General features: G+C 40.5%; 1 protein-coding gene across 13 annotated transcripts in view; it reads right to left on the bottom strand.

The window, feature by feature from the left end:
- Nucleotides 1–20,480, bottom strand: part of kmt2ca (lysine (K)-specific methyltransferase 2Ca) — a 157,301-nt gene that overhangs the window by 128,172 nt on the left and 8,649 nt on the right. For all 13 annotated transcript variants that reach the window (XM_088643882.1, XM_088643881.1, XM_088643875.1 and 10 more), the window contains one exon: nt 4,522–4,686. In XM_088643882.1, the coding sequence (XP_088500008.1) occupies nt 4,522–4,685 (164 nt within the window). In that variant the 5' untranslated portion in view covers nt 4,686. The remainder of the gene's footprint in view (nt 1–4,521; nt 4,687–20,480) is intronic.

Raw genomic sequence — 20,480 nt, 5'->3', positions numbered from 1 at the left:
AATGCATGGCAGTTTTCTTTCTCCTCCTGAGCCCTGCACTCAGCAGCTCCTAGAATCAAAGAAATTCAGTCTTTTCTTTACAGAACAAAACCTAAAAGCCTCTTGAACACCCAACCCCCCAGCCCAGTGCGCTATAACTTATCCTCATGATCCCACTACAGTGGGGAGGGGGGGGGGAGAAAAAGGCTGTTGGCGTAAGTAGTTCCAGCAGTGTGGGAGGGAGTGAAAACCTGGCACGGACTCTCTGGCTGGAGCAGGACTTCACCTTCCTGCAGCAGCCCTACAGCCAGAGCTACATGCTGAAAGCCTTTGCTTTTTAACATTACTTACTTTATTAACCCTTTACAATTTCTTGCATTAGGAATTATCTTTTCGCATACCCCAGCTTGCTCTCCATGAGACACACAGAGACACAAATAGGGAGAGAGTTTGGGGTCAGAGCGCAGGGTCTGCCATTGTACAGCGCCCCTGGAGCAGTTGGGGTTCAGGGCCTTGCTCAGGGGCCCAACGGAGTAGGATTCCTCTGCCGGCTGCGGGATTTGAACCGGCAACCTTCCAGCCACAGGCGCAGATCCTGAGCCACAGAGCCACCGCTCGTTCCAACAGTTTTTTTTAAAAAAAAGGTTTGATGGGTGACGTACTATAAAAGCATTCTTAAAAATAGGTTGCATGTCAAAATATTTACTGACAAGACAGTGAGGTAGGATTCTTACAAAACATGTTTAATACTCCTCAAGAAAACAGTCCACTATCAGTGTAGCCACAATTTCAAAAGAAACATACATCTTCATTAGAAACACTACATTTTATAATCTAAAGTAGTATACTTAAGTATATAGTAAACTTCTACCAAATGCTAGTGCAGATATTTGGTAAACCTTAGCGAGTTATCTGTACCAGTTTAAAATGTGAATTTCACGATGGAACATCTAAGTGGTGATGCCTCTCAATTACAAAAAAAATATTTCAGCTTTATATTAACCTTTGGGTTTCCTTTTTTCCAACTTAGTAAAAAGAATTAGGGGAAAAAACAGAACTTGGGCTTTTCAAATTCGCTGATCATTCGCACAGACACCATGAAAATCACCAGATTTAACTATATCAATTCGTTAACCTAAAGTCTGGCAAGTCCAAACCAGCAAAGCTCTCGGCTAGTCGAACCCGAGGAAGGCCTTACCACCCCGACTGATCAGAACCGAGACATTACAAAGAACACCTGGCTGATGGTGTGAGTGGTACTGATGGCACGAGGTCCAAACCAGCACCTCAGTATGGCGATCAGGGACATTTTGCTGAAGGTGGTACCATGCTTTGGATGGGACAGCCTCACAACTGAAATACCACAGCACTTTCTGGAAGAGTGGGTAGGATTCCTAACCTTCCTGGCTGAATTCCACTCTTGACTTAGAATCATGTCTTTCCTTCAGACAGATGTTCCTAAAGCTCCCCCTTAATTCAGTTTTAATAGGTGTGGCAACATCCCACTCCTCTACCTCATCTGCTGTGTAGTATAGCTGCTGCATATCAGGTGGGCACTGCACATAAGTGCTGGGAGAAGTGGGCCATCTCCTGTACATAAAGAGTTATGGGATCCTCTTCTGATGACAAGCACTCCATAAGTGCTATTATTAAATTGCTCAGATCAGTAGCCTAAAAAGTAACAGTGGTAGTAAAAGCCTACCTAAACAGTAACAGAGGAACATTGCGCACTTAAGCCAAGGGGCTCACAGGTTACACAGATCTCCTCAGTTTCTGTAATGCTGACCAGACAGGGAGTAAAAATCCCCTCCTGGGTTGAATGCTGGTTAGTCTCGGCTTTCCCCAGTGCAGACTAGTTACAGGGCTACACTAGAGCAAGGAACGTACTAGGCTCAAGGAAACTGTAGTAGTATCTGTAGTGAGGACATGAAGCCACAACCTCCCAGGTTTGGAGTCCAAACTCCTCCTCATTATTCTGTGTTGCCCTCTGTAGACATCACAAGGGAGGTAATCAAAATCAAACAAGATTCCTTAAGAAACAAGACAACTAAGCAAAGGGATTTAAAAAAAATGTCAAATGTTAAAAGTGCATTTTTATTTCCTTTTGCAACCCATATGCCAAACGGACAATACTAAGTACCTCCTACCAAAAGTAACAAAGTTAATTAAAAATAAGGGGCAAGGAGAAGTCCTGGTTCACAAAGCAGACATCACAGCTGCATGTCTGACGAAAGGCATCCTTCCTCCATTGCGCCCATCTGCCTGTTTATACAAAAGAGCACCACCACCGGTGCTGGGAATCAGCATCTCGTCATGTTTTCCCATATTTGCTTTATACCTCCTCACAGCTTCTTACACAGGTGAGCAGAGACAGAAATCTTAGACATGCATGTGGATGTTACTTTATCAAGAATCAGTCATTAGCACAGCCCCACTTCTATTCTCTAGCCCTGCCAGCAGACAGGGACTTAATACAGAAGCAAGTAGATTTCCATCTTAAGCATGTTCAAAGCTAACTGAAAGCTACTACCCTTGAAATGACCAAATTAGACTCTATTCAGGAGCATCAGTACACAATTTGTCTAGGCAAAACAAAAGCACTGCAGAACTGGGCAGGGAGGCATGCTCAACTCAAAAGTCTTAAAATTGTGTTGCTTCCGAGAAAGAGTCAAGATTTTTCGAATAATAAAACAGCCTCTTCAGATGGACTTTCAAAAAGTCAGTTTTCCACCTGTTGCTCCTTGTTCAAAAAATCACTTCAGCAAATGGATGAATGGCAAAATCAGCTTCCCAGATTCACTGATCATTATAATTTCTATCAAATGACTGTGCTGTGGAATGAAAACAGCCTGCGTCCCGGTCCATCCTCCATTCTGCCAGTAACTCAGTATGGGGACACGTTTCCCGTAGCTCCCACTCATGAGTGTCATGTCCTGCCTGGCGTAATCGCAATCTTCCCAGAAAAGGGAAAGAAATCTCATATTGAACTTTTAAGTACTTCCGATAGTACTCTGAATTGGGATAATCTGCTACACAGATTCACTATTACAGACTTATTTTTAAAAGCGTGATTTTAGTCTTTCTGTCAAGTTCAATCCCTGTTAATACTTCACTACCATCACCAAAACCTAAAAAAGTTTTTTTTTTATTATTTTGGCATGTTTTTTTAAACCAATGAAAAACTTCACTAAAAAAGCCAATTTGGAAAAAAAAAACAGGTAATTCAAATATTACAGCAGGATAGGGACAAGCCAAAATCTAGGTTTTAATGAAATGGTTACTTTCTTTCCTTTAGCTTAAAGTGTCAGCCATTTGGCAAGAGACAGCACAGTAGGAGCCACACACCACTATAACCTACTAGCTCCATCACTGAGGCTGCAGAAAAACACATCTTGCTTCTCTGTTGGCAGAGATCCCCTCGCTTCTTAGTTCAAAGAGGCTCTGGGGCTACCAGGGAGGAAAATGGAGGGTACTTCCTGGCATGCAGGGTGCAATTAGAGCCCTGGAGAAACGGCAATCAAGTCTCGCTCGTTAAAAGTGCACCCTGAAAAGATGGAAAAATCATTAAGCGAGTGCCTCTAGTTACAATTTCAAGTGCTCGCATCCAAGATCACTCTGAATTGTATAGGACGTCTACGAACGTTTAAATGCTTGGTTCCCCCCTCTAATTACATTTCAGTTAATTATCATCATGTAGTTTAACTCAAGGATGCTTCACACATATCGCCCAACAGATTCAAAAATAAATGACACTGAAATGTGTAAAAAAAAGTTGAAATTAACGGTTGCGCATCAGCAAGCAAGTTTCTCACGAGCGATCCCCTTAAGATCCAGGAAGCCTCACTCACGAGCTGGAATCGCCTCATCTGAACCTAGCCCGCAGTGGCGAACGTGAAAGCTGCTCTTGACAACCCTGGGCTCGGTTTCACCCTGCTCTGCTCCTCTTTGGCCCAAACCTCTTTGGCCAGCCAGACCAAATCGTGAATAAACCAATTCGCAAGTTAAATCCGCAGATGTTGAGACCCTACTGTATTCCAAAATCTCGGGTGCCCAGAACAAGAGAACAAAATAAACTGTTTGCTGATTAAATAATTCAGGGCACTTAATAAAACTGGGACAACTTAATAGTCCTAAGGGAAGCCCGCTAGGGTTAACCTTAAGTACAGCTGTAATATTTTTGTAGTTTTCTTTCTGAACTAAATTCTGGTAAGATGCCACAATCTTCAGACCTTCAGTCCCTTTCTTATTTAAAGATGTCAAAACTCATATATCCATTAAACACACCTCACAAACAACAGCTGGTAGAGGAAAGCCTCCCATCTTTGAAAACATTTAATGGCTGGCAAAAGCACTTTTCTCAACCATGTTCCTCTGTAACAGCCTCGCCACAAAAGCATATCCTTTGTTACGTATAAGAAACTTGAAGCTAATTTCATAGTTTTCACCTCTTGAAGCCTTGTAACCCTAGTGGTGTCCTCGCACGCGCACTCGCACGCGCACGCGCACGCGCACGCGCGGCAGGAAAACCCGTGAGCGGCTCACTTTTTCTTGGACTTCTGCGTGGGCGCGACACCATCCTTGCGCGGTCTTCCCCTGGGTCGCTTGTCTGTGGTGGCCGGGCTCCCAGCTGGGGTGGCCGCTGTGCTGCTCGGGGGCGGTGACGGTCCTTGGTCAGAGGGCTCCAGAGTCTTGTCCTCTGATGACATTCTGTCGGAAGGACACACTCAGGGTTACGCTCCGCGCCACCGAGGAGAGCCCACGCCGCTAATGTACCCCTGCGCGGCTCGTTCCGAAACCCGCAGGTGTCCCACAACCCCCTCTGTACGGCATAACCACTTTCCCGCAAATATAGTTTCTGGAAGGTCAGAGGGATGCGTCATTTTGCCAGGGATCAGATCTGGCAGTGAGTCGTCGGGTTATTTACTAAAACAAAAAAAAAACATCGCAGCACGGCACACACGGTCACTTGTCATTGACTATCATGGAGCGATCGCCACAAAGCAGGGCTTGCCTACAATGTTCCTGTGAACATGGGGTGAGATAGCCACAATACTAAAAATCTATCCAGGATTTTAACCCCCCGCACACTCTCACACATTCCCTAATGTATTACCCCCGAGGTAAGTGCTTATAATGAAGTGTTTGGCAATTAAATACCAACACATTTAACCAATGCGATGTCGTACTTTGGCAGAGTAATATGAACACACTATTTCAGGACACTCTTAATAGTAAGGACACAGTGACACAATCCAGACAGACTGTGGAGCTGTCCGGAATAATTCAATGACTCTGGTCTTTGTGCTGGTAGGCAACCATTAGGTCATTAATGTGAAAGTTGCGCTTGACAACCTTGGGCTCGGTTTCACCCTGCTCTGCTCCTCTTTGGCCCAAACCCCCGTCAGGTAGACCAAATCGTGAATAAACCAATTCGCAAGTTAAATTCGCAGATTTAGTACACCCAATTTTAGGTCACTGAAGCTTCCTCTCATCACCTCACCACACTTTGCATCAGGATTTAAGGTACTGCTGCATTGTTGATCAGATTCTGAAGATCTCATGTTTATTTAACATTGTCAACCTGCCATGCAAAAATGTTTTTTACTTTATTTTTTTTAATCCTAGCTAAACAATTTACAGATTACATCTGAATTGTAACCACTTTAAAATTTGAGAATTAATTAAAATCGGTTCAGGTTAAAACTCCTAAATTATCCAGCTCTCCTATACACGCTATATAATTTAGAAATATGGTACAAAGAACTCTTGACAATCCATCTATTGATAATGCAGTCATAGTTTGCAGTCTGTTCATAAAAAACAAGGCACAAGCTTCAGAAATGCAATAATCTACCACCAAGACGCATTTCACCACACACATCACACGGGTACAAAGCTTAAAACTGATTAGGAGATGAGCTGAGAAACAGAGGGGAGCCATTACCAACGGTCTAAAATAAAGAGGTGCAGTCCTCGGTGCTAGATGTCCTATCTTTATGGTAAAAATAATCTTGCTTCTCCTAGAGAAATCTCCATGTTTATCAAGCCTTTTGCCACTTTTCTACAAACAAGAAAAGGGGAGTTTTGTGGAATCTACTGGAAGCAGATGGGAAAAACTCTGTGGATTTGTGGATCGCCGTCTCGGTCGGGATCTTCACCTGCTTTGCCCCCCCTGGTGACACTGAAAGGCTGCAGGCTGCAACGACCCTCACACGTTATAAGTGGCTTTCCAGCAACGGCTGTGCACTCACACAAGCTATGGAGTGCGTTTAATTCTTCCTGGTACCCGACGTTCAGACCAACTAACTCCTCACTTATTTCTCCTCTCAAATCTTCAAATCTCAAATGTTCCTTCTTGCTTCCTGCAGAACGCCAGCAACTTTCCCTGTTGAACATGGGCAACTTAAAAAGCAAAAAAAAAAAAAGATAGCACGAAACAAATACAAACTGTCATGGTAGTCAAGAACATTCAACTGGCCAAAAGTGTGGTTTTAGCCAAATCAAGTTAAGCAAAATTAAAGTCGTTTATAAATCCAGCTAGAAACTCCCAATGCTCTAGCTGTCTACTATATGAGGCATGTTACACACTACATAAAGACGCATTACAATAAGAGAAACAAGGGATATCGCATCTAAGTATATTAGATAATACACCCTAAACACAATTCACTGAACACCAATAGGCATAAATTGACAACATTAATCAACTCTTCACTTTAAAGGACGTATTTATTCCAGTGAGGTTCACCTCCCTCCGTTGTTAGAACGCAAACAACTTAAGCAGGATGTTAGAACACGATTATTAAGACAGGCGAGTAGGTTCTGCGGTCCCTCTACGGCAGGCTTCCTCTGAAGGGGGATGACTGCGTTACTGGAAATGACATGAGGAGCAGCTGTACAGAGACAAGCATCAGGAAAGCTCTTCCCACACGGCGCCACAGCTCTCTGCGGAACGCTGCTTAAATTAATTTAAAATTTTCATTCAGCCAAGTCATGCTGTGAAAAAAGCTGTCCTGCAGAGTTTCTGTACCACTGCTTATTTGAATGCTGATTTAACCGGAGGGATCTCTCCAGTCCCTGCTAGAGCAGCACAGTTTTGGTGCTCTCACTGTAAGGAGTTGGCCACCAAATGCTGTCAGCTCCTCACCAAAGTTTTATGCCTTAATAACACCACTCGAAATAACTACTGTAATAACGTGAGTCTTGGATCATTTATGAGAATACTCATCTTTATTTGAAATGTTCGCTTTCAAATCGAACTGCCAAAATGCATAACGTGATACTGCCAACTACTATTTAAGACATGTAACAAGTCTGACGGTGAAAACAATGCACCATAATTTTAAAAACTGCTAAAGGTTTTATTTATGCAAAGCATTGAAATCCTTCAGCTTACTTCTAGGTGCTTCACCAGATCTCTGTGAACTACAATGTCTTCCTGCTGTGTTTAACCATCTCATGACTGTGCCTTCTAGATGTTGTCTTGGACAAAGGCATCTGCCATATGCTTAAATTACCTTTCAGCTCATATGATACTCCCATTCCTGTACACAATGCTAAGTGAACAACAATGAATTGGAGAAATATAAGTCTTAGCTGAATGCACATGGGGGCACTTTGCCACTGTCTTTGCCTTGACATGAATGGAGCTAGAACAAGCCCTTCGACAGCTTGTCCCTCTGGAGGTAGCGCACACTCACCTTTGCACCACCCCTCCTGACTGGAAACAAAGCTACAACAGCCTCGCGTCCGGAAAAACGCTTCCACACAGTGCGATGGTGTGCAACCCGCAGTACAGTTACAAGCTCGCTACCTTCTTCTTCATTGAGAATTCAAGTCCTTTCTCAAAACCATCAACCATGAAATAAGAACATTTAATTTGTTCATACATTACTAATAACATGTCGGGACCTTAATGTGCTCCTAATTCTTTTTAATTACTACGGTCCCATTTATATTGCTGTTTCCAATTCAAAAGCACATTCATTGCTTAACTACTGCTTTATTTATTGGATTGCAACGCAAGGCCATGCACAGATATTTGCTCTCCCTCCTCAAATTGTGACACAATGGTCAACTAGGCTGACCTCCAATCTCTAAAAACCTGCTATGAACACCCAAGAACTTCATGCATTTCTGGCTACAAGCAGCTGTATTAACAAAGAAAATGTAATGTATTTCAGATAGATACCTCTATAAAATAAGCATGCACTGCATGTTTGTCACTGTAAAGCATATGAAATACCAGAGTAACACTAATCATGTTGAAATGCCAACTCAGCAAACATAAAGGGCATAATGTTGCTACTGTGCCATATTATAGTTCTATGTTGAAAATAAGAAAAAATACCCGTCATGATCAGAAGCTTTTTTTAAAGAGAACATAAAAGGTATAAGCCCTTAAGACATCAGGGTGCACAAAGGCTAATACTCTCCCCCCTTTGTCTAATTTCAGAAGTGCATATTTTTCACTTGCTGTTAAAACTAAGCCTTCAGAAGGGAAGAACTTTAAGAACATCAGTCGCTACAGCACACAAGAAAAATCAATAGGCAAACACAACAAAGAAGCAGACTCATGGCCTGAAATTTACACAACAGTGGGGACAAAAAGCGGTTTCTCAGCCTGTGCTTTTGACTGCATTTAAAAACAAAAACAGAATTTGATATAAGGATAAATAGTAGCAAATAAGTAGCACAGAAGTGAAAGGGTGTGTGGGGGGGGGAGGGGTTGTAGACAATTCTTTATGGCCAGTTGGAAAATAAGGAAAGCTCAATTCTGTACAATTATCTCATCTATATTAACAATGGTTTATAATCTGTTGATGGGCAACATCAGTCAAAAAGAAAATGGAATTGTGGCCCATCAACAGATTATAAACCATTGTTAATGTAGACTAATTAGATAATTGAACAAAATATATTAAAGCCACTGAAGAAAGCATTCTCATTTTTAGATCAGAAACCTGAAATCACATTTTATTATATAATATATAAACATTGTTGTATTTCAGTCACTACTCACTTCTGTGCTCAATACCATCTAAACGAGGTGCTTATGAGATTCCCCAGGTTCCAGTCCAAAGCCATGCATACAATACACAATACAGATGAAGGATCCTTACTGGTCACAAACAGTTTTCTGCAGTGGGCCACTCATACACCATATTGGGATGATATAACAAAAATTAAATTAAATTATACAGTTAATTTATGGCGCATATCCACTTAAGTTGCAGAGTAAAAAAAAAAACATAACGGTGCACTTAACCTCACACTTTGCTGTGCTGTTGACATGCAGTGCACGCTTTATAAAAAGGCCTATACTACCATGGTTTTGCTTATGAACATTCAATTGACGATTCCAGCTCAACTGTACCGCAAGACTAAACTGGACCACCTCCAGTTTCCTTAAAACAATAATCATAACTGTGCATATTTGTATTGGAAAAACATTGGAAAGTTGGGTCAAGGCTGACCAGCAAAACCTAATGTTTCAGGTCCTGGGTTTTGGAAAGGGCCATAACCTAACCAGAAGGATGTTGCAGGCACCCGATATTTTGGATGTGCTCCTACCTTACAAATACCACTAGGTATCACTCAAACAGTAAAACCTGAGACCTCACAGGAATAGCCTGGATACAGTAGCCCATAGCAGAAATGAAAACCAACTGCATCTTACATTCATTATCAAACCATGACGAACCCATAATACCTTAACTAAACAGCACTATTTCCTCTATTCAGGATAATTTGCGATTGACGTCAGTTTAAACTGTATGATGTTACTCTGACACCCCAACACTTTAAATACAGAACTTACACAGAAAGAGGTGAGCACGAAAATCGACATGCTGGGAAAGTCTGGGCGAGGAAGCTATGACTGGGTATAACCTCGAGTCACCTTCAGCTCTCAGTACAATAAAATCCCAGATTTCCGTTTTGGGCAGACAAATACACGAAGACTTTATTATGACTCATTTGTCAGAGGCAAGTGCATCATCATTTCTGACATAATTCAACGGCTGAACAAGGTGTTATAGGTATCTCGTTTAACTGCTGCCATTCTGTCCAGAAACCACATCTAAGTTTTCAAGTCACTCCACAACGTTACTCAAGTAAACCCGAGAGGTAGAAGAAACTAGTATTTACTGATTTTCCAAATTAATCTTTGAAATGTTAGTTCTTGTTGCACTCATTTTTACACACACAAACTATCTTCAGGTCTTGAGCTTATAAACGCTAAGAAAGTAACAGAAGAACTTGCTGCCCTTTTCCATAAAACAAACCCTGGCCTGTTGAGGGGGGTCTGTGTTATTTGTGCAACAGGCAGCAGAACAGGCTATGCTTCAGGGATTGAACCAGTGTGGGTTACCACCTTGTAAAAAATGGTATGTGAGCAGAACACAGGCATGATGGACACCATGTAGGGGAACAAGACAGAGGAGTCCAAAAATCATCATTAAATTAATATATACTTAACATATAAATATAAATTGTGTACCAGTCACAAACTGATTGCACGTTTAGAAACACCCTCACGTCACAAACTGCACAGGGCTCTAAGCCCTAACCCAAGACAACTTAAGCGGACACATTTCTCTCAGCACTCATATTCATGCTTTTAAGGGTCTGAAAAGTAAAATAACCCATTTAATCCCATTTGGAGAACACAAGGCAGACCAACAATAAGGACACCCATTGTGTGGGTACTTCCTAACTAATTTAAAACGGGTACAGAAATTGAAAAGAAATTCAGTTCCCAAAGTGCGCTTTCTCTTCTGGTTCCCATTTTGCCTGAGCATTAATTCAATCAACTCTTTTCTGGACTTTTAGGGTTTAAAAACCAGCCAACCAACCCTACCAGACCACAGGACCAGAGTTGGAGAACACTCAAGTAAACCTACACTTTAAACTTTTTTGGGGGAGGGTTATTCAGTTTCAATGCTAAACATTTTTCTTCATTTTCATTAGCAATGCAGGAGTGCTTTCGGCAGCAAATACACTCTCAATTAAAATGATCTTTCAATGAATTTAAAAAAAGCACTGCAGTAATTCTGTGGCAATTGTCCTTAAAGAAAAGCTTAACCCTAACACGGGATCTACAAATGATCCACGATTCTGTATCTGGTTAGAAAGGTTCTAAGACTGTCTTCAGGAGATGCCTTATAACAATGACTCATCAGCAAGTCCCAAACTGCCTTCAACCTACGGTAAGTGGAATTAGCAGATAGTGAACCAGAAATACCCAATTCAGTGACTTTGCAAAGAGAAATAACCAATATTCGCAAGGCTGATCACCTTCTCGAGGTAATGCTTTTTGACAGGTGATGATAAATACTGGACGTGGGAGCAATAGCTTTAAAGTGCAAATTCATCAAATGTATGGGAGCTGGCAACTACTGGCAAAGCAGATTACAACTGACACTTTTTCCACAGACATCTTCGGAGAAGCAAGCTTGATTTGCAACCTTCAGCAAGTGATATAAAGACAATGAAAGATGACAAGAGCTAAGATGAGGGTAGCCACTGGCATGGTAAAAGCTTAATAATCCTGCTAAACGTGATGCCCGAGTTCCCCGCATGCAAGTCATATAAACGCTCTCTAAACATTGCTTTAACTTAGCTCAATACATGCAAAGAATTTGTCTTGCCAGACATTTATGGTTTTATGAACATTAAAATGAGTTTCACCCCAAAACGTATTTCCTCAAGTACAATGTAGTCTTTAACCATCTGCATGAGGTTCAGCCTCAGTAAAACAGTAGTAATTAGTAAATGTCTTTTACTTTTAAATACATTTTTTCCCCAAACTTTTTTACAATCTTCAGAAGCTTACACAGTGCGTGCTGAGGGAGAGAAGAGGGCCGATAGTGGCACCACTGTTCCTCACTTCCCTTGGGGGAGGGTTCTATACGCCAGTGCTGACTGACATTTTATGTCAACAGTCTGGTAAAATTAAAATCCAAACAAATAATAAAAAAAAAAATTTAGTCTGCACTCTCACTGTCAAGACAATCACCATTTACTTTCCAACAAGCCCAAAGCTCCTTCAAAAGAAAAAAAAAAACAAACTTTTTCCACAAACTAAGACGGAGGGCCACCCTGAGTGAGCAAGTGCAAAATGAACAGCAGCGACAGGTCCTCGCGTGCGGTGCTCACTTCCTGAGACTGACTAATGGTCTGAGCTCAGAATGGGGCAAGACGTGCTACACACAGTTGGTGGATGGTACAGAGATCCGACGTGTAGTGCACATTAGGCCTAAACATCAAGTTCTGGGGCATCCTGAGTGGCAAAACGATTAAAGGTGCCCACCCACGTGCAGGATCAAGTCTGGGTTATGTCACTAGCGTCCCTGAAGCAGCACCGGCGCTCGGCCAATTCCTAGTTATCTAGTGGGGTGGCGATGCCAGTGTGTAAACAGCTGGCCGGGGATCTCTCGGCGACTCAGAAACGCAGCAACCTCCAATCTTCCCAAGAGCTTTGTTGGCATGAAGTTCTGGTGGTGATGCACCTCTTTACCAATCAATCTGCCTGCCAGCACAGGGCTGGGTTACCAGTGACAATTAAAACAAAGGTGGACAGGCTGGAGGAGTCTGCCTATACTTCCTTAGTCTCCCATGTATGGTTGCGGGGTTTATAGCGACAAGCAAAGAAAAACTCCCAACTGGGTATTCCCCACCCCAAAAAAACATGCTTTACTAGAACAAAGGGTAAAAACAAATTTCACCCACTTAAGAGTTTGCTAAACCACAGAAGACCAATTCTTCTTGCAAACAATAATACTGGTCACATCACCAGGCGTCTTGCCAAAGAGAAGGGACATCCCTTACTGGCCAATTATCTGTACGCCATGGCAGTTTGAAGTCTACATCGGCAACTAAAAATCATCAGTTTCAGTCCCGTCCTATGGTGAGAGGTGCGCACCAAATTTAGAGACCACAATATTTAAAGGCTTGAACATTTGTCAATCCTCCCCATATCAAGAGAAAGTGTCTGCAACACAGGGTTAAATGTACTATTCCAAACAGTGAGAAAAGAAACATACTGTATAATTCATGTTTTTAAAAAACCTTCAAAACAAATATTAATTTTGTAGTAATGTATTAAGCAGGTACAAGCTCATTTAACTATTCAGGTCACTTGTTTGATTATTAGACACTAGCAATGAGAAAAGCTATGTGCCTAATTGCATATTGAAATAGTGCCGAGTTCAAAATGTTTTTCTGCGCAGTTTTAATTTTAATTAGCCGTTTACTCGTTTTCTTCAGAAACGTAGTTTGCAAATCAGCCTCCAGGATATTTGAATTCTTAGATTTATAAAACCCATTAGCATGGTAATGTAAATCTGATTGTAGAACAAGTTATTTTAACATTTCATTTTCCAAAAGGACCCGGCAGTATGCTTAATAAAATATTTTAACAATATGCTTAGGGCCCTTTTATCATCATAATTCCCTCCTCAAGGTATTAAGCTGATATCAGTTTAAGACAGTTGTGCGTCTCTGTCACATCCCAGAAACAAAGGATGAATAAAACAGTTTAATTTCCATACATTTCCGGTGTAAAACCAGCTGAAATAATGAAAAGCAGAAGAAACACTTAAAAGTCAACACATAACATGCCACCATGTAATGTGATGTACTATTCATGTTTAACTATGTAACTACATAAGGATCCAAATGGAATACTACTTTATGTACAATGAAAGTATCTTCAATATATGAACACAGGTCAACAGAGATACTTTTAATTCTACTTTGTCAACTTTTAAAATCATTTAAAGAACGTTATCAAGAAAAGAAACAATCAAGGTCACTCCAAAATAGAAAGAGAGAAAGAAGCATGGACATACAGTGCTTTCAGAAAGAATTCAGACCCTTCCACTTTTTCCACACTTTGTATTGTAGACTTGTTTCTAAACGGATTGAACCGACTCTTAATTTGCCATCAGTCGACACACAACAGCCCCTAATGACAAAGTGAAAACATGTTTTTAGGAATTTTGGCAAATTTATTTTAAAAAAACGGAAATCTCCCATTTACATAAGTATTCACACCCTTCACTATGACACACCAATTTGAGCTCAGATGCATCCTATTTCTTTTGATCATCTTTGAGATGTCTCTAGAACTTGATTATAGTCCACCTGTGGCAAATTCACTTGCTTGGACACGATTTAGAAAGGCACACACTTGTCTTTATAAGGTCCCACAGATCACAGTGCATAGAAGAGTACAAACCAAGCCATGAAGTCCAAGGAACTCTCCGTAGACCTCCAAGATAGGATTGTATCAATGCATAGATCTGGAAAAGGGGATAAAAATTGGCAATGCACTGAAGGTTCCCAGTAGCACAGTGACCTCCATCATTGCCAAATGAAATAAGTTTGGAAGCACCAAGACTCTTCCTAGAGCTGGCTGTCCGGTCAAATTGGGTATTCAGACAAGAAGGACCTTGGTCAGGGAGGTGACCAAGAACCCAATGGCCGCTCTCACAGAGCTTCAGAGTATCTGTGTAAAGATGGGAGAACCTGTCGGAAGCACAGCTCCATCAATCAGGTCTCTGTGCTACAGCAGCTAGATGGAAGCCACTCCTCAGTAAAAGTCATATGACAGCCCACTTAAAGGACTCGGAGCATGAGGAAAAAGATTCTCTGGTCCGATGAGACAAAAATTGAACTCTTTGGCCTGAATGCCAAACGCCATGTCTGGTGAAAACCAGGTACCATCACCTGGCTAATACCATGCCTATGGTGAGGCATGGCAGCATCATGCTGTGGGGATGCTTCTCAGTGGCAGGGACTGGTCAGGATTGAGGGAAAGATGAACAGAGCCAAATACAGAGAGGTCCTTGAAGAAAACCTTCTCCAGAGCGCACACAACCTTGGACTAGGGCTATCACAGGAGGAAATACAATTTTATCTATGGTGAAATATTACAAAATATTGTGTTGCTGTGATGGTTGCTGAATATTTGCAACAAAGTTTACTGCCTTCTTAGAAGAAACATTACATACTGTGTATTTGAATCTTGCTTTCAATACACTCCTGTGTCAGGAGAACAGTCAGAACTCAACTGCCAAGGACAATGTTACTGCAGTCTTTCTGGTGTTGTAGGAACCTTACGGGACACATGCATACTCCCCAAATCCATGGTGCCAGAAAAACAGACAGATCCAGGATTCTGGCCAGTTAACATGATTAACTTTATCAAGCCACCACTGGGTCATGCATGAGTTACCTTTAGGTAACACTCCTTGGTTTCACTCTAACTTGAATCTGTTCCAAAATATGATCTTAGAAGAAAAAAAACATCAGGAAGTGTCTGGTTTTGAAACCCTATTTTAAAGTGAGATTGTTTTTGCAATGATATAAACTGAGACCCAGGCTAAATAATAAATGACATCAGAGACTGACCACCTCACACCAATTATCTTCATCGGCTCATTTTCCTCAAGAGCGATTTGCATGATTAGCATCAGTTGCTTGATTTATATTCAAGGTAATGTCATTTTTATTAAACATGGATTGGGGTTGCTCGGGAGGGTGGGTCAATTAAAAATATATAATCCTAAATAAAAAAAATACAAATAATTGCTGCCTTATACCACTACTTGGACATGCAATAAAATGACAATGTATGTATGAGAAGTACATGTTTTTTAGAATTTCCTAGACCTGCATATCATTTGGTAATAGCTGAGGATTGTGTCCAAATGTAAAAAAAATGGGGTTTTATAAAAACGACCATTAGTAGCTCCATATCCTGTATCCAATTTGAACTTTTTATTTAGTCCACTTGTTGTTTATGAGTCTGGATGCTGAGAATATTGCTTTTAACTATTCTGGCAAGGCTACATTTTTTACTTTCTTGACTCGTCTGAAATAAAGAAACACATATAAAACAAGGAACATAGACACTGTGTGCCAAGTACTCAAAGAACATGGTGTTGAGGTGTCAGCACTACAGAACAGAATATAAGTGTGATGACAAGCACACCCTTTCAGACCTGTCCTCCGAAGACCGAACCTGTGAACTGAAACTCCTATTCAGCTAATAAACATGAACAAGCACTTCGCCCATGAAGCCAACCAAGAAGTATCCAAGCTCCTGCCAAAAACACTCCACCGAAAGGCAGTGGTTTTCAAAGGACTTTCTTGAAATTGCTTTGCCACAAGTTATTCTTCCATTTTCTTTCTTGCTTCCATTATGTGTTGGGTACCATGCTTTTCACCGAGTGAAAAAAAACCCCGTATCATCTACAGAATAGGAAAAACTCAAACATTGAAGTGCTCAAAATGCTCAACTGGGAGAACAGAGATAGGGAAAGAGTTTAAATGAGTGTCTGCAGCCATATCAGAAACACAGATGGGACTTCAAAAGCACAGAGATGTGCTGCAGTTCCGGTTGCTCGCGATTCGACACCCATCAACTTGCATGGAAAACTAAAATACTGGACAATCAAAACAAACGGGCTAGGAATTAAATACAAAAAAGTATTCGGATTCTCACAAACTTTTGCTTCTGATTGAAAATGTTTTTTTTTTTTTTAACGTTTCCATTAATTACAAACCCAAGAAAATTGACATTTATCACTGCCAGAAAAAACAGCTCAGTGTACACTGCAAGACAGAACAAAGAGTTTTTCATTTTGTTTCCCCAAAAGGCACTTTTTAGATTACATGTTTTCAAATGCAGTGCGTAACAAAGACAAGAAAACTGGACTTCAAACATTGACTGTGTGAACTATTTTTTCATATGTACTTAAAAACATGCAAATAAAAAAAAAAACCTCCTCCTTTGGGCTGGATTATACAATCCTTCTTCTAACAGCTTTTAAAATAAGAAGCATCACAAGAAAAACTACCTTGACATGCTAAGGAAACAATATTTTAAGCTTTGTGCATCAATACAGTTAAGAAAGTTATTAAATGCAGAACGTAAGATAGCATTAAATAACCTATATATAAAACTGGCATAATTATCTCCTGAACTTGATGTCTTTATTCTGTGCATTTTTAAACAACTGTTCAAGCTACAGCAAAAAAAAAGTAACTTGACAACTAGGTTTAAGCAGCGAGCACAAAATCTGTTGAACCATGTAAGAAAATAAGTTAAAACTAAAAAGATTACAGCATTCTTTAAATCATAAATGAATGGTATCAGGTTTTGTTTTTAACAACAAAACCATACTGTTTGGTTAATAAGTAACCGCCTTTGTTCGAAACTCAAAATCGTCATTTTAAAGTAATCGTGAAGATCCATTCCATTAATAAAATCTAAAGTCCATAAGGATAATAATAACTGGAAGTGCTTACCACCTAGGTACTACAGATACTGGAAAAATTAAATAGAAATATTCTAATTGGTAATTTGTATTGCTAGAAGAGTAAGGACAATAGAAATGTCATTTGGTAGAGTAAGCACAGACATGACTGCAGACAGCTAACAGCTGTTCCTAAGGCCTAAGCTTTTCTTAGGAAGAAAATTAGTTCTGGTGAAGCGAAATCTCTTTTTTGTGCGATTTTTCTTGAAGAGTTTTACAGAGGACATGTGATAAGTTTGTGGGTAATTCAGGTTTTTATTTGAAGGCAGCAGTGGCTTTCTGAAGAGCCATTTTCATTACTGTTTTGTGAAAAAGAAGTTAAAGGGGTCTTTTTTTATAGAACTACTAGTTCTTTATGAACCTTAACAGGAGTTCTTAAGATTTCACTCAAACATGTGAACAACTGTGCAAGGGCCAACAGACAAAGCACTTGTCAGTGATAGTACTGCAGGCTTACACGTCAAGTTCTAACTGCAACATCTCAGTTCTGCTATTTATGCTGTGTTCTTACAGACAATATACAGGAGATGGACCTATCCATGTTTCAGTGAAAACATGTACGTTTTCACCTTATGCTAGGTGGATTAGAAAGCAGAAGCAATTAGAAAATCTGCAGGCAAAATGAAACCCAAAATAATAATAAAGGTTGCCATTTATTCAGAATGAAAACAATGGTAAAACAATTCGGGGAAAAATACGTTAAACACCCCAAAATAAGCACAATATGCTTTCTAAACTCGATGATGCAAAATCCAGTGAGCAGTTGAAATTCCTGAAAAATGAGATGCAGCAAGGCTTCAGTCTATGCCTTTTCAAAACAATACACCTCTCTATTGGGAAAGAAGATCTTAGTTACTTCACACTGGAGTTATAGGCCATAGTATTAAAAACAACAAGTATCCTTGAACATGAATAGTTCATGAGAAAGACCTTCGAATCTTTAACAGGGGGACACTGTTTATATTACAGGGATAAGCAACTCTGGTCATGGAGGGCCTGTGTGTCTGCAGGTTTCCATTCCAACTCGGCTCTTAACAAGCTCAATCAGCTCATCAGGGGCTTAATAGGACCAATTTACCTGCTTCCTCAAACTCTTCAGGTGCTGGTGCTTTGAGGATGCCTAAAAAAACCTGCAGACCCAGCAGCCCTTCAGGACCAGGACTGGCCATTCAGGGCTAAAAAGAATCAGGTTGTCCTCGAAGTGTTTGAAAACTAATAGAGGCGCCTGCTGGTTTCCTTACCAAGCACGAAATGGGAATTCAACCCACCACAATCATCATATACACAGACATATAGACATGAAGGGGGGGGGGCTCTTATTAAAGAGAAATACTTAAGTCTAGCTGTTCTAAACCACAAAACAGAAGGTAGTCTACTATGCGACGTAAAAATTAATGGAGTATAAGAAAAGGTAATCTAATAATTTAACTTTGAAGTACCTGTAGGGCCTTCTCATCGCCTTTGAGCCTCTGAGCTTTCTAATTAAAAAGTACTGTTTTTTCCGGTTTTAACCATTGTTTAAATTTAACAATGTCTACTACATTACTAAATCGTCTACTACAAATTCATTTAAATAGACACTATCCCCCACCAAGTTTATTTCAGAATTGTATAAGCAACTAGAAATCCTGAACCTCAAGGAACTGTTGAAACCAGGGATCTCACACTCCTGGAGGGCGGAGTGTCTTCTCTGTTTTATTCCAACTGGAGCTGTCAATTACACAACAAGATTTTCCTACATTTTACTGTTAATGACTTAAAAATTCCCTTCTTTAACGGGACAATTTGCTATGAAACACCTCAGAACCTGGACTAAAAGGGTAAGTGTACCATCAAGCATCAGAGATTTCTGTAGTCCCATCTGGCTCCTGAAGCACGATGGTTCTGGCTCCTAAAGAAGGGTTTGACATTTCTAAGGAATTATTAACATGAATGTCAAACGCAATTGCCGTCATCCCTAAAAGCAAATGCCAAGAGAGTTATAGGATCTCAGAAATAAGGTACAGAAAAGATGTTTCAATTTAGAGAGACTTTGTTACAGAAAGGTATAAGGCCCATGCAAGAGTTCCAAGTAATAATAATGAGAACTGACCTCATTATTAGTCCTCTTCCTTTTTAAAGAAAAGGGTAATACATTTTTTAACCGGTCTTGGCTTGTCATTGTGATCCTCACCTAGGTGCATTCTCCTCTTAGCAGATTAGCACTACTTCCCTTCTGTTCTCAATCCTTCAGAGTCCACCTTTTCAGATGGGACCTGCAACACTCCCATATTCACTGGGTCACATTCTTCCACCACACAAGACTCCTTCCTGGCCCATGTTTTCGTTCTTTACTAAAAGACAGTGATATGATCTCTTTTCACCGATATTGGTAAATATCAGATTTTGAACTTCTGTATTTTTTTTTGCAGCACATCCATTTTGGCCTGGATAAAGGCATCTGCTAAAAACAACTTTCACATTTATTCTAATATTTCATATTTTATTCAGTGCAACAACAGAGCATCTGCTGGCATAGTCAAAGGCTAGAGCAATGTGTGGCCACTGGTTTGAATATATGATTTGGATCCCTTTAATCTTGGAAAGCCCACTCTTCACCATGCTTCAGCTTCTTGGGAGAGAGAACCATGCACTTGGCCTAAACGTCCACCATGCAAAACAACTCCAAAACATAACAGACCCCGCACCATATTTCACAGGAGATACGAGCGTTCTCTCACTCGTAACAGAATGTGCCAATTCCTCAATTTATTGCTTCTAACTAAAAGGCGGGATTCCAATGGTCTTATTCAAGACACTAACTGAAGACACCTTTTTGTGGCTCAGTCTCAGAAGAGTGTCAGCCTTCAACCTGGCCATAAATGGCATATTCATGCAGGTGATGATGAATGATAGTTTTCAACACTTGTATCTTGAAGATGCCAGTTTGTGTTAGAGATACACTTGTTGCCACCTGAGCTACTTATCTCTCAGCCCCTGGTGGTAAAGATATATTTCTTGTCCTGTTGAAGGGTTTAGTCTCCTAATGTCTTTAGTGTTAACTTTTTAATGTCAGGAAATTAGACCTCCATTTAGCTCCAGCACTCCCAAAGAGCAGAATGTTATTGGGAATTTGTTTCAGATTTTATTTAAAAGGAATACTTAGTATTGTGCTGATAAGTGTGACCCATATGC

This window comes from Lepisosteus platostomus, chromosome 8 (assembly GCF_059453375.1).
Source record: "Lepisosteus platostomus isolate fLepPlt1 chromosome 8, fLepPlt1.hap1, whole genome shotgun sequence".
NCBI classification, from domain to species: domain Eukaryota; kingdom Metazoa; phylum Chordata; class Actinopteri; order Semionotiformes; family Lepisosteidae; genus Lepisosteus; species Lepisosteus platostomus.
Note: the sequence above shows the minus strand (reverse complement) of the source record. Positions and strands in the feature narration are given on the sequence as shown.